Source organism: Hyaena hyaena, unplaced genomic scaffold (assembly GCF_003009895.1).
Source record: "Hyaena hyaena isolate Hyena2069 unplaced genomic scaffold, ASM300989v1 scaffold_226, whole genome shotgun sequence".
Classification (NCBI taxonomy): domain Eukaryota; kingdom Metazoa; phylum Chordata; class Mammalia; order Carnivora; family Hyaenidae; genus Hyaena; species Hyaena hyaena.
This window is the reverse complement of record NW_024080858.1, coordinates 667307-682519: the sequence shown is the minus strand read 5'-3', so window position 1 is coordinate 682519 and position 15213 is coordinate 667307. Positions and strand designations below refer to the sequence as shown.

General features: G+C 40.6%; 1 protein-coding gene across 2 annotated transcripts in view; it reads right to left on the bottom strand.

Annotated features, from left to right (window-relative positions):
• Positions 1 to 15213, bottom strand: part of GALNT7 (polypeptide N-acetylgalactosaminyltransferase 7) — a 144298-nt gene that overhangs the window by 67131 nt on the left and 61954 nt on the right. For both annotated transcript variants that reach the window (XM_039243234.1, XM_039243233.1), the window contains exon 2: positions 3434 to 3894. In XM_039243234.1, coding sequence (XP_039099165.1) covers positions 3434 to 3894 — 461 coding nt within the window. The remainder of the gene's footprint in view (positions 1 to 3433; positions 3895 to 15213) is intronic.

Below are 15213 nucleotides of genomic sequence, written 5' to 3'. Positions count from 1 at the left end.
AAGTTTCTGGGGGTTAGAATGTTTAGAGTATTTTGAATCACAAAAAAACGTTTTCTCACTAACATAGAAATATTGAAGAGGGGCTTAGGAGCATTTGAGGAGATAGCCTTGGGTCTTTTTGCTTGACTGGGGACACAACCCTTACAGGAATGATACACAGAAACATGCAATATCCTATTTCTAAGTACTTATGCAAGAGAAAAGAACATGGGAAACAATCAGCCTATGCAAGGCATGGAAGAAGGAAGGAAAAGAAAGGATAGGAAAGAAGGAAGGAGAGATGCAATGAGGAAGGCAAGAAAGAAAGGATGGAGGGAAGAGAGACAGACAGACAGAAAGAAGAAAGGACATTATAGGAGAGCAAGGAGGACTCAGAGAGATGGGAGGTTCGAGTGGCAATTGCTGTGTCTAAAAAATTTATCAAAGGAAAGGTGAAGGCTTTGCCATCACAGAAGGTACAAGTAGAAGTGAAATGAAGATAAGGCCATGTGTGACATTTACCTTTTCCAAAAAGCAACAGAGGACCTCAAAGTTAATAATACTGAAGACATTAAAATTTTGACCGGAAGATATGTGATCTGAAGAAAGTACCACAGCAATAATAATAATAATAATAGTAATACTAGTAGTAGTAATGTCAAGAACACTTTAGTTTCTAACACCAGGCCTGTGAAAAAATACTTTTAGCCCATTACGTCATTTAATTCTAATGCCAATCCTGGGAGATAGGTATTGTTAGACCCATGTTAAGGATTAGGTAACTGAGAGCTAGAGAGCGTAAGTAACTGACCTAAGATCTCACATTTGGTGATAGAGCCAAGGTTTGAACCTAGCAGATTCCATTCATTCAGTCAGTCAGTCACTTATTCATTGTCTCAACAGATATTTACCAAATGGATGTCAGCTACTGGAAGGAACTGGTGAAGAAAACGGATATATTCTTTACTACCTTATCATGTAGTGAGAAAGACAGTCAATAAACAACGAAATAAATCAGGATCTATATAAATTTGATAAATTATAAACTTAGATAAATACTATGAATGAAATGGCCAGAGAGTGGTATTAGAAAATACAGCAGGGCATTACCAACCAGACAGCATGGTCAGAGAGGTTCTACTGAGACTTAACTGATGGGAAGGAACCAGCCACAAGAAGGGGAAAAGCATTCAAAGAGGAGGGAAGAACACATCAAAGAGACCAGAAAAGGCCAGCCCAGCCAGAGCGCAATGGGCCCCGGTAACAAGAGGAGGTCGTCAAGGCGGGGAAGGGTTGCCGCTGCCGGTTAGGAGTTGGGGGTATATTTAAGTGCACTGGGAAGGCAAAGAGTTGTTGTAGATAAGCTACATCTGTGTGGTTCCCATGCCACACTGGCTTCTGTGTGACTAGGAAGGAGGAGAAGCCATGAAGGAGACTCCTACAGGATTCTAAGGGAGAGGGGGGTGGCTTGGACTTGGGTGGAGGCAGTAGGGGTGAAAGAACGCACCTCAGAAATAACCTGAGACATATTTTGGTGACGGGAGCTAGAGGCCTTGCAGATTAGAATGGACGTGAAGGGTGAAGGGAAGGGAGACACAGAGGAGGACTCTAATCCTGTGCGCTTCCTTCCGCCTCGTATGTCATCATTTGATTTTCTTAGCAGATTCCTTAAATGGAAAAAACGAGCTAGCTTTATATTGGTGTTTTTAATGATCTTTTATAAACAGTTCACGTGCTAAAACTCTTTCCACACTTAGCTCACCCACTGACTGTAATGATGCACTGAGGCTGTATCACCCGTGAAGAGACTCACAGTGAGGTGAGGCGTGGTGGAAAGATAGGCCTTTCACACCAAACCACCTTGGGCTGAACCGCAGGGCAAATACAAAGCAGTCAGAGCTCCAAGCTTCGGACTTGACTTACATGGGTAAGAACTCTCTCACAGTTTGGTTGCGGGAATTAAGAGAACCTATAGTAAGTCCTGGCATGAAGTAGAAAGTCAATAAATGTTACTCTCCGTGCGCGTCCCCCCCCAGCCCCATGATGAGAATGCCATCAACAGGTTCTCAGAGGACCTTCTGTAACACAGACTGACAGTATGATTAAGTGCTATATTTTAGTTAACCGGGACACACTCCAGATAAGGGGCTACAGAGCCTCTTCTGGGTCCTAAAGAGTACTGGCAGGGCAGTTCTAGCTCTGTTAACAGCCACCCTCAGCCCCTGACTGGAGAGGTATAGGACAGCCAGTCAAATTCAGGCTTCAGACAAACATCAAAGTATAAGTATGTCCCATATACTGTTTGGGATATATTTAGACTAAATGTTTTTCATCGTTCGTCTGAAACTCAAATTTAACGGAGTGTCCTCTATTTTTGCTAAATCTGGCAACCTTATGACTAGGCAAGTCTCTACTTTAATTTGGAATAAATTGAGCCAGGATAATTCTTCCTTCACGTCCCTTGAGATGTTCTAACTCTTCTCTGGAAAAGAGGTTATGTGTCTCCCCACCATGGTTCTATTACTTCTATTCCTCGACTTTCTTTGCACATTTCACTCACCCTGTCTCAGTCTTACCAATAAATACATGAAAGTCCAAGGTTTACTAAGTAGCACTATATCAGGTACAGAATCTTTTTAGTGATCATAAAGAACGCTGTTGTGGGGTCTGCGTGTGTGCATAAAGGTGTTAGCCTCTTAGGATTATATTAACAACACACCAGAATACATTTTGAGAGTTTTCTAGCAGCACGGAATTGAATTTGCATCCGTGTTATTAGGGGCTACTTAGATCCTAGATGAGCAGAACCGGTTTAGAAAAAGCTTTGAGTTCATCCCGTAACCACTGTCTGTCAAAAGTTAAGAGTTGGAAACCCTTGATTTTAAATCAAACTACATGAAAATAATGTGAAGGTTTATCTGTTTGGGTGCTCCTTCTGCATATCCTCAAGAGTTTCAATTGCCAGCTGCAGTACTGAGAAAAAGAATTATGGGAAACATCAGCATCTAGTTAGTGATGTAAGACATCTAAAGCAGCATTACTATTTGTTATTATTCCACAAGACAAGCAGCTTGATCCAGAATGAAAATCCACACATCAAGAAAGTTCTGTTATTAAAAAATTATCACTTGTACTAAACAAAATTTTTAACAGTTGATTCACACTCTGGTACAAGTTCCTGTTCTCACTGTGGATTGGTAACAAAAAATTCACAGCCTGGTGCTAGCGACGATTGCGCAGCACTGATGTAAAACCCCCAGAATTTTATATGTCATACCTTCAATCTAATGGCATAAATGAAGTGGTCTCCTCCTTCTGGCCATTTTGCAGACCGAAGAGCCTTTTATCTCCTTGAAATAAAGGCAAAACTATTTTCTCCATCCTAACAATCTAACTCAATATCTATCAAAAACAATAGCTGCCCAGTTTTAGAAAGAAGAGGATGTGTGCTTACTCTTCTTGTCGTAAGTCATTGACGCTGCGGTCCAGTGAGATCATGTCACTTGCCACCATGTTAAATCCAAACTCTTTAATGCTGGCTTGAACTGCATGTTTGAATTCTGGTCCCAAAACCAATGGCTTGGCTTTCTCTCCAGGGCCACCAACCACTCCATGAGGCTCAGGTTCTTTGGGTTCAAAGTTACCGAGGATCCCCGGGCGTAGCACAGGATCTCGGTAGGTGAATGTCTGAGGCTTAAATGTGAGATACTGCCTCTGTATTATGTCTTTCTGGTTATCTCCTCCAGCATGGCGCTCTTGTTCATTTTTCGCCTTGTTTTTTCTTCTAATAGACTCTAAGTCCACTTCTACTCCTTCAACATGAGGCCATGGTACCACGGGTTTGAATCTGTCATCCCCAGGAGCTAATCCATTGCCTCCTCGGTTAGGCAGGGGGTTATTGACATCTCTGTCTTCCTATACAAAAGGGAGGGGGATATACAATGAGTACATGAAGGCAAACCAGAGCAGAGCTTATGATACGAACTTTCATGTTAATAAAAGGCTGAGGCAAAAATAAAAAGATTTAAAATGTTAAACAGAAGCAGGCTATTGATCAGGACTTCCCATTAAAAGACATCTTTTGGCGGGGGTAGGGAGCAGGGACAGGCAAGGACTTCCCAAGAAACAGACTCTTTGCCTTACTATTCCAAAATAAATGGATGGATGCATTTTTTTACTTCTCCCCTTCTAAAACTAACTTTCTATCAAAGACTTCTTAATAAAGCACATAGTTATGGGTTAAAGCAACGGGATTCTAGGAGCTTTGACAAAAAAGGACATTTACTAGGTCATGTACAATACGTGGTTTTCCCAGACGTCCAGTATATGATAAATATAACTATCTGTAAGTCATACAGCCATATGGTGGCAGTGGTTTTAGATGTCACCCATCACTAGGCTGGCTTCATGCCTCTAATGGCAGAGGAAAAGGCAGGGATATGCACTCAACAGTCAGTATTTTCTACTCAGTGAGAGTTTAGCTGAATTCAGAACTACAAAAAAAAATGAACAGAAATGCTAATGACTGTAAGCAAGTCGGTTCAGGCTTTTAACCCACATCCAATGCCTAGTTTGTCCCATTCCGGAGGTAGCTCAAGTCAAAACAGATTCTGCACATCAGGATATTCTGTAAGGGCTGCCTCACTTTTCTGTGTGGACCTTCCTCATCGATGCCAAGCTGTCAGTCAGAAATCCTGAGTGCTTCTGCTCCTGAGGGATTCTATGTGAAGTTTTTGCTAAGTCACTACCAGTCTGCACAGAGTGGCTTTTCTCAACTTTAGCATCACCTCAGTGGCTTTAGAAAATGCTGAGGTCTGTGTCCCAATCCCCAGACTTTGTGATTTAATTGGTCTGGGCATTCAGAGTTTTAAAAGCTCCCCAAGTGATTTTACTATGCATCCAAGCTTGAGAACCTCTACCTTAAAGGAAGAGCTGCTGGCTATAATTAGACAGAGGATTATTGAGTATGCACAGCTGGGGAGGAGGCAAGGTGAACTTAGAACTGCAAAATAGGCTAGCAGGTCTGCTGCTTTGCTGCACACCACAATTATCTGATTCCTTCATAGCTTCATAATAGAATTAGCGCCATCGGACCAAAGGTGTTGACAGTGTTAGAGCTACCTTGAAAAGTAAGGTTAAAGACTTTAAAGAGTACAGAAGCTGCTAGGTATGATGTTATGGTTTAGGTTGCTATCTGCTGACAGTTTTAGGAACAAAGATCTCTTTAGAAAGCTAGTTAAGTTGGGGTGCCTGTGTGGTTCGGTCAGTTAAGTGTCTGACTCGGTTTGCGCTCAGGTCATGATCTCAGAGTTTGTGGGTTCGAGCCCTGCATCAGGCTCTCTGTCAATGCAGAGCCCACTTTGGATCCTCTGTCCCCCTCTTTCTCTGCACCTCCCCCTGTTCACGTGCTCTCTCTCTCTTCCTCAAAAATAAACATAAAAAAAGACAGTTAATTCAAACGTGAACTTAGTTCAAGTATTGGTGAGGGCTAGCTAATGACTGATTTGGGGGGAGGGGTTTCAAAAAGGAATTTTTAAGATAATTTATTTGGTTAGGTAATATAAGCATATGATATAAAATTCAAAGGATCCAAAAGGGTATATAGCGAAAAACAAGTTTTCCTGACTCCTCTTCTATAGAGTCACCCATAGCCAGGACTCTGTGAATCTTTCTAGAGATGTTATACGCATGTACAAACGTACATATGTATATGTAACACAACAATTTAACATGGGACCTAGATTTTAATTGGCTCAATTAAAAACGAAACCCACATGATGTTACAAGTGGTTCAAAGGTGAATCCAAAGAACAAATGCCTAAATATCAAGTATACTTGCAAAGAATTTCAGACAGACACAAAACTGGTAACATCGGTTAATATCCACAAGGCAATAACCAATTGCACTCCACTGTACACAATTTCAATGGACAAGAATCTTTTGCATTACCATCACTTTTCTATCATTTGTAGCACTACAAAACAGCCCAAAGACAGTGAAAGGGGGAGACAGCCTAGAAGCGGAGTCAGATAGTATACTTAGTAGTATTTTGGGTCCATTTCAAAGCTTTGCCACAAGGTTCCTCCTGTAACACAAAACTAAATATAAAACTCACACTCAGCGTGGTTACAGAAATGTGATACCTTTCTTCAGGCATGTGTTTATAAAGTAGATAAGCCTGCTGGATCAGGCTTCTAATCATCACACACCTCAGGAGCAAGGACTTAGCTACAGGCTAACCTGTGAGCCCTACTGATTCTGGTGATGGAAAAAGTGTTACAGGTCTCCAGTCTATCTCCTGGCTCTTTCCAAAAGAGAAGTGCTGTGGCAGTGTTATAAGGAAATTAAAATAGAAAAATCATGACAAACTCTAAGATACTGGACCCAAACTGATGATGCTGAACCTAGTATAGCACATACAGAAGAAAGACAGTCTCCTTCACTCCAATTTTTCACATCAAGGCTATAGTGAATTATCAACTGGGAAGGTAAAAAATCAGGGGAAGGAAATGCCAATAAATACAGAAAAGTAGATTGAACAGGTCATGAGATGTCAACATCCAGAACCATAGCATCTGCTCTGTATGTTGCCTAAAATTCCATAAAGGGAAAAGTACATATTGGAAGAGTATGGCGTACAACGGTACCTAAAATCATAGTATGTGAATAAATGCACGCTATGGTTTAAGCTGGCCTATGCTAATGCAAAACTTGCAAATTTAAACATTTCTCAAATTTGCCCACCCCAACAAGAGCGTATTTAACCTATTTAAACTTCATGCTTGTCTTCCTCCAAAAGTTGGTAAGATCTTTTAAGGGTTCTCTGTCCTATCTTTCACTGTTGGTGTCCTTTATAGTTCTCTTAGAAGTCTATCATTCCAGGGGTGCCTGGGTGGCTCAGTCGGTTAAGCGTCTGACTTTGACTCAGGTCATGATCTCATGGTTTGTGGTTTTGAGCCCTGCATCAGGCTCTGGGCTGACAGCTCAGAACCTGGAGCCTGCCTTGGATCCTGCATCTCCTTCTCTCTCTGCCCTGCTCACACTCTGTCTCTCTCTCTCAAAAATAAATAAAATGTTGAAAAAAGATTTAGAAGTCTACCTATCATTCCACCCTTATTCTGGGGTAGGGCATTACTTTCCAAGCATCATGATCTAATTTACACTGACCATTCCGACATCCCATTTCCTTAGTCCGTATCACACTTTTGATCTCCAAACCTTACAGTTGGTTGCTTCCTAAATTTCTACTTATATCATTCTTATCATACCTAGTACCTAATTCTAGTACCTAGTATAATTTCTGCTTATTTCAATCTAGTACCTAAATTTAAGTACCTCAAACCGAACTTACATTTACCTCATATCACAAGCCCATTTCGATTACTATCTTCCCTACTTTGGAAACTGGAAGCACCATCCACTCAACTGATCAAATCCAGAACCTGCATTTCATCCTCAACTTCTGGTTCTCTTTTATCTGCCCTATTGGCATCCAATCAATTACTAACATCTATCAATTGTATTGTCTTTGTAGCTCCTGAATCTGGCTACTTCTCTCCATTACCCTCACTGCCAGTTTTAGTTCAGACCACTCTCACTTCTTAACTGAATTACTACCATAGTGATAATAGTGATGACTGAAAACACTATGTTCTAAGTGCTTCACATGTATGTGTGTGTGTGTGTGTGTGTGTGTGTGTTTTAAACCAAGAGTTAGGTTCTGTGATTACCATCCCTATTTGACTGGTAGAAAATCTGACAGAGAGGTTATTTAACATCAGAATCAGTACGTGGTAGGGCCAAGATTTGAATCGAGGCAGTCTGGTTCAAGAGTCCAGGCTCTTAACCACTCCACTGTAGTGCTTCTCATTCTAATGTGTGCAGTTACTGTCTCTCTTCATTATTTATTCTACACAGTAGCCATAGTGACTTCCTAAAATTCAAATATGAACAAGTTACTTTCTTTATTTACAACACTTCACTGTGGGGCCACTTCTCTCAAGGGAGTTTACATTCTTTAACAAGATTAATAAAACTTTTCAGGGTCCAGCCTGTACTTTTTTTTTCACCATACCCACTAGAGGAGTAATTAGCTTTCTCTGTAAAGGATCAAGTAGTAAACATTTTAGACCTTGTAGACCACAGGGTTTCCGTTACAATTATTCAAGTCTGCCATTATAATGCAAAAGCAGCCACAGATAATTTGTAAATGAGTGGGTATGGTTGTGTTCCAATAAAACTTTACTCAGGCAGTAGGATGGATCTAAAGCCACCACCCCTCCCAACCCCTGTAGTAGACTAAGTGCTGTAAAAAGGTAGGCAGCATCGCATTCCCAGGGCTTACCCCTGAACATAATTCCTCAATTATATTTACTGAATAAATGAATGAGTCATAAAATTCTGCTTTGGCTATGAGAGAGACTCTGAGAAGAAAAGGAAAAGAGAGTATGGAGAATATGGAATGGGAAAGGGGAGCCTGGATCCCTCCAAGCCAGAAAAACTGACTTTGCTCACTTCTCAAAGCCTGTATGTCATTAAATCTGAAAGCAAAACCAAATAGGACAATTCTCCTATTTGTCTAATCCCAAGTCATTTAAAAATAGTCATGTCAAATCTTAATGATATATGATTCAAAGAATGGCCACAAAGCAGTGTAATACTCCATTTCTCTGAGAAGGAAAACTACATAGTACTTCTTTCTGAGGGTGACTGAGAATCGGTAGATGCCTTTGTGACTCACTGGTACTGTATCATCTTCATAAGCACAAGCTGATTTATTCTACAGTCAGAAATCAATGAATCACTGTTGACTAGACATGGAAAAGAGAATCGGTAGACAATTGCCTAAGATCACTATGTTCATAAAGGTGGAAATTGAAAAGGATATGAGTGATTATGCTCATCAGCAGATAGAAATATGGGATTATCAGAAATCAGGTCAGACTATTTACTTTCCATCTTACAATTTACAAAGTTCCCCCTTCACCCCCACATTCTACTTATGTGTGTATTTTTCCAAGATGGCCATCCCTTGCTAGAAATATGAATACAAAGGGATTTAGAGAAATAGTCTTGAGACTTGTTTGGATTTGAAATTATAGGTGAACCTAGAAACCTTAAGCTTTTAATGATAAGCTTCTGCAGTCACATGATCTCCTGAGAAATTACAATTTAGTTTTAGGAAGTAGCCACCACTAACAATATTCACACCATTTGGTTATCATGCTGCATGAGCCACAGAACTTAAAAACGTAAGTCAAATTTAATTCTATGATTTAAAAACTCTCTCGATGAAAAGACACTTTTAATTAGATAAATCGCATCAGCATCTTTTCTCTACCTCCACTCTCTTCTGCTCCATCTAGAGTAAAAGGGATCAGGGACGCAGTACTAAAAACAAGGAGGTGCCGAAGTTCAGAAGACACAGGGTGTGCATCTAGGCTGGACCTCCCCAGCCTCTCAGCAACATGTGGCAGAAGGTGGGTGGGAGAGTGGGTGCTCCAGTCTCAGTCTCCTTGTTTCTCTCCGATTAGCTGGAGCCGGATTCTTAGCTACTTCATCCCTGCTGACATTTTGTGCTGACTGAAGACCATTCACTCTTGCTCCTTTCAGAGGACTGACAGTGATTGCATTGGGGGGTGGGGTCAGTGGCTCTGTCGGTCGTGAGAGGAAGGGCAGGGGTCAAGTGACTTGTCTGTGTTTAACTAGAGCTGAAAACAGAAAAAACCATGATTAAACTGAGACCTTACCAGTCCTTGAATATATAAGATGTTCTCCCTTATGGAAAGAAGACCTATTCCAAGTATGTTTTAAAAAGACCCGTAAACTAGGAAGAGATTTTAAGGCCAAAGGCAAGGCCTCTGTTAGCAACCAGGGTAGGACTGAAAATGGAGGAGGGTGTGTATCAGTATTACATCCTGATAGAATTATCTGCTGAAAGAAACAGACTCACATGGTAGGAATTTCTCTTCTCCATGCCCCTCCCCATTACCCCCTTTTAAGTACCAGGCCAGGTTATAAACCAAAAGGTAACAGAATGGAGAGAACAGCATGTTTGACACCACTATAACTGCTCCACTGAAAGAAATCCGGGTCAGCACCTCTAATACTATATGTTAGTCTTTGGCAAGGTAGCTACTAGTCAAAGGCTAAGTACTGCAGAATAAGCCAGATTGACCCAGTCTTTCCTAGGCACCACAACATCAAGACGGGACCGCGGAGAGCAGCCTATCACATACAGCTAATGATCAGTCCTTTTATTTTCTCTCAAAACTTAGGATACACTATGGCAACCATAGTTACAAATGGGTAAGTTAGTGTGGATGTTTTAACCACCTAATGGAAAGATTTTACCAGGTTCATCTGGGGGCATTTTGAGTCAATTAAATGCCACCTTTCCTGAACCAAATTACCAAAATACAAAGTGCAGTACATAATGCAGATCTACCCTGTACTGTTGTGCACACTACTGAAATAGATGTTCTCCTAAAAAGTTGACCATATCACATTTTGAACATTCAGTCATCTTTTAAATTTTTTTTTTTTTTTAATGTTTATTTATCCTTGAGAGAGTGAGAGAGACAGAGAATGAGCAGGGAAGGAGCAGAGCGAGAGAGGGACACAGAATCTGAAACAGGCTCCAGGCTCTGAGCTGTCAGCACAGAGCCCGACACGGGGCTCGAACCCACCAACCGTGAGGTCATGACCTGAGCCGAAGTCGGACGCTCAACCGACTGAGCCATCCAGGCGCCCCTGAACATTCAGTCATCTTAATAAAAGAGAGATTTCCGTTATAAAAGAGCCTCCCAATAAATTCCATAGTTGTGCAACTAGTCGGTTTTTGCAGATTTGGATTTCCATGCATATCACATGGCATTCTTAGAATAAGTCTCCATCTGCATTGACATAATTTTCTGAAGATCTCTGCATATCTTGAATAATCATGGTCAACTACAGAATATCTAGATACGGCAAATTTTAAGTCTTGAGTTCTTTTCAAAATTCAAAACAAAATTTAGCTCAACCAAAGTAAATGGTTGAATTGGTGAAATTATAAAATTTATTTTCAAAAACCAGGTCAATGAATTGCATTTTTAAAGGTATCAGGCTAACGTACAAATTCCTCAGTAATAAACATTTTCAATTTTCAACACAGAAGTTAAAACTGTCATTGAAAAATGGGAGATTTCACACAAAATCCTTCTCCATATTAATACTATTATCTCTAATGTTCTGTGTTATAAATGTGAAATTAGCAGTAAGTACCAGTAGTTCAAGCCAGCAGTTCTAAACTCAGGAATCAGCCCCGTGTAAGTGACCCTGCAGTCCTATGAATATTTCTAACACTGCTCTTCCTGAATTGCCTTCCTATCTGTTTACAGGCTTCTCCCAGTCAGGCTGAGGGCTCTTTGAAGACAGTATCTGTGCGTCCCGGCACAGGCCAGACGGTAGGTACTCAGAGCATGTTTCTTCACAGACTGAGTAAATGGAGAATAGCTGCGGGTCATCTCTTCCTATGTTGCTGGAGTGTAAGTGGCCTTTGGAGCCACTGTCTTGTGCCACTGCTTGGCTGAATTTAAGCTGGCATTTTGAGAATCCAAACGAAATAACTAAAAACATTACTTTCCCTACTAAAAACACTGCAAATCTAAAATTCGAATAATCCTTTTTTTAGTTTCTTCTCTTCTTCAGATTTGGATAAATCATGTCTGCAACTGAAATTTGTTACTTCATGGAAAATGAGTACTTTATTTAAACATGAGAAAGTAAATCTGCTGGTGTTCGTCTTCGTCCTCTAGGCCAATTTATCTTGCAAATACTTTCCTGCTAAATTTGGTGCTTGTTTTAAAACAGTAATAAGATAGAGCTTCTAAATCAGGTCAGAAAAAATATCAGGTAATAAATACTCAAGGGGGAATAAATTAAAAGAAGAAATAGGCAACTAAAGGACCAAAATATAGGTTAACTACAACAGGAAAATGACAAATTGGTTATCCTTTTACAGGAAAAAAACACTTTCATTTGGACGACTGTTTAATGGTCCAGATCAAAGTTAATATCCCAGATAACTAACTTGTCTATGAAACAAGAATTTTAAACATACTTACGCAATCCAAATAATTTTTTTTTTCCAGAGACCTTACAAAAATGCATGCCTTAGCTTATGAACTGAGTCATGTATATTTTTTTACAGGCTTAAAAAATACTTCTTTTGTGAATATTTAATATTAAGTCTTTAACTGATGTGAACTGAATTTTAAGAATCGAACATGAATAGCAAGCAATAGTCAAGAAATCATTCTGCAATATATTTCAAAAGGTGACGAAGCTATCATTGTCAAAGTTTATGCCATCATTTCAGTGGTAAGAGCGTTCACATCAAGACAAGGCTATAAATACAAGGCACACCAATGTCACTTAAAAGCTCCAACTCCCATAGGTACTAAAATGCAGATTATAATACCTCTTAGAAATCATAAAAGGATGTAGAGTTGATTTTAACTCTCTGTTTGGGAGCTGAACAATTACTGAGTTTCGAAAAGAAAGCTCTCAAGAGGCATTTTCATTCTAAATATAGCATATAATAAGTTACACAAAACATTTTAATAAAATTGTTGATATTTTACAATAAATATTCCACTACATTATTCCTACAAAATGACCCATCTAAAAACAAGAAAGGTATTGAAGAGGAGAAAATGAGAAAGCAAAGCAATGAGAAAAGATTATGAAATGAAATCTGTGCAGATTTTTAAACACATGAATAATTTATGCATGTATATATATGATATATGCACATGGAGAGAGGAAATACACATTTAAAAACCAAATAGCTTAGTGGGATAAGAAATAAGAAATTAATCAGGCCTTCAAAAGAACCCTTCAAAAGAAGTTACATTTCATCAGGTGGGGAAAGGCAGAACTACTTAAGAGCTGAATTGATTGAAAATGAGGTCCCATCTGCTCCTCTTCTGCCCACTCACATGATGTTTTAGAACCTTCTTTCAGCTTATGCCAATCAATTTTACTTTTTTACCTAGAAGAGCTGACAATCTCTTTACTCTCTTTCCTACAGCATCTTTAAAAGAGCAATCCCAACATCAATCCTGGGGGATCACATTGTTAACACTTTTTCTTAAACCCAGGAAAATGTTTATTTAGTCCTATCCTTTGATTCAGATTTCCAGTACAATGCACTTCATAATCTGATACCTGCCAAAGCTAAGCAGACAGTTTCATTCTTAATTCTCCTTCACATCTGGCAATTCCAGTGAAAGCATATAATGGTTTCCAAATCCTCCTGGAAACTTTATTGGAAATTATGTCACCAACAGAACCATTAATAATTCTTAGGACACCAAGGGAAACACTTTACGGAGTGAGAGCAGAATGAGGTCAAATGTGGCATTTGTGTTGGGAGAGAGGGTTTGTAATACCCTTGTGAAAGCTGAAAAAGCAATGTCCTATTATCTCTCTAGGGGAGAAATTCTAGAACGAATACAGAACTCTCACATGAAATGTTACTACTTTCTGCAGCTGGAAGTGCATAAAACAACAGCCTTTCCTCTGGTGCTTCCTTGCGTTGCCCTGAAGCTTGGCTTTCATGACAGCTCATGAACAAGTACTGTAATGCGCGGCTTCAGAACACATACGTTTTGACTGGTTATAAGATAATCTTCTCTTGTGAATCTTAGGGAGAAAAATCACCTCGAGAGAGAGAGAACCACAAAGTTTTCTGGGTGGAGCTATCATTTTAAAGTGTGGAGCAACATTTTACTACCAAGTCATGACTAGAAATCCACTTTAGGAGGATGGGTCAAGGAAACGAATCATGGGAGACAGAAAAAAAATACTTTCACAGTAGACGAAGATTATTTAATAAACTTTTTGACATTTTACTCTTCAATTATCAACAGACCTGATTTCAAGAGGGAATACTTATCCCATGATGCTCTGCTTTATCCTAAGAGTTTCCTGGCATTTGGGTTAGTATTTATGTGTTTCACTAAAGGTTCAAGAGCTGTCCTTTTAGTTTTCCGAGTATTACAGGACTACTGCGTGCCCTACGACAAAGGGACGCACAGAGTGGCGGGAGGGATGTCTGAGCGGCTGTGACTGGGTCTTTGCCTTCAGGCAGCACGCGCTCCCCCAGCACATAGACGGTGAATGGTTGGGAGGCAGGGATAGAAAGTGGCGTCTGGCAGCTATTCTAGACTGAGGCAAAAGCACAAAAGCACAAATGGTTTGGTGTAATGAGTGCAGGGGACATATGGGAGGTGGCAGGAGAGGAGACTGGAGATGCTGGCAGCACCTCAGAGCGCCTCGTACGAAATGCCAAGAAGTTCAGACTTTACCCTCTTAGAAACGGGAGCCGTGAGAGGGGAGCCTGCCAGATGGGAGCTGACTTTTGGAATGAGTACTCTGATGGAGCAAATGAATGGGAAGAGGTGCCAAGATGTTTTCAGTGGGATAAGAAAAATAAAGATTTATAAAATATGGGAGAAAGTAATGCAGGAGAGAATTTCAAGGCATGGACAACGGGGTTAAAAACTGTAGGCAAGTTGTTAAATTAATGAGAATTCCAAGGCCTGAAGGTACGGGCAAGGAAGGTAGTTTCATCTCGGTTCTGCAGCCTGACTCACTGACCAGTTCTGTGCTCTACGACATTGGCAGAGGCCCCGAGAGCGTGGACGTAGAGGGGCCTCAGGACAATGGTCTCCTACCCAGCTGCAGGTGGAACTATCCTATTTTCTGTCATCCAGAGCACTTGAGGCATTTCTGCGATCCTCTTGTTCTGCCTGAGACGTTCCTTTGGAATAGTCTAATTGATAGATGCCAAAAACGTTCTGAGCACTGATGCTGCACCAGGCTACGGGGATGTGGTGGTGGGCAGACACACAGAACCAGTCCTACAAATATGCTGCTGTCAGAGCCTTTTGGGGAGGGCTGATCTACTCTAGGATGCTAGGAAAGGCTTCCTTGAGAGGCACTGCTGAGCAGAGGTCTGAAGGATGAGGAGACGCGAAGTTGGTAAAAAGAGGAAAGAATATTCAGGGAGAGGACATGCCGTGCAAAGTCTTTACGGCAAGGAGTCTATGGTAAGTAGGAAGAACTAAATACAGCTGGAGTGCAAAGAGTTAGGCAAGACTGGCGCCAGATGACGCAGAACGTTAAGTCGTGGCCAGACCAAGCAGGGTCTGGTGCCGTGGTGATGACTTTGTCGTCAAATGGGA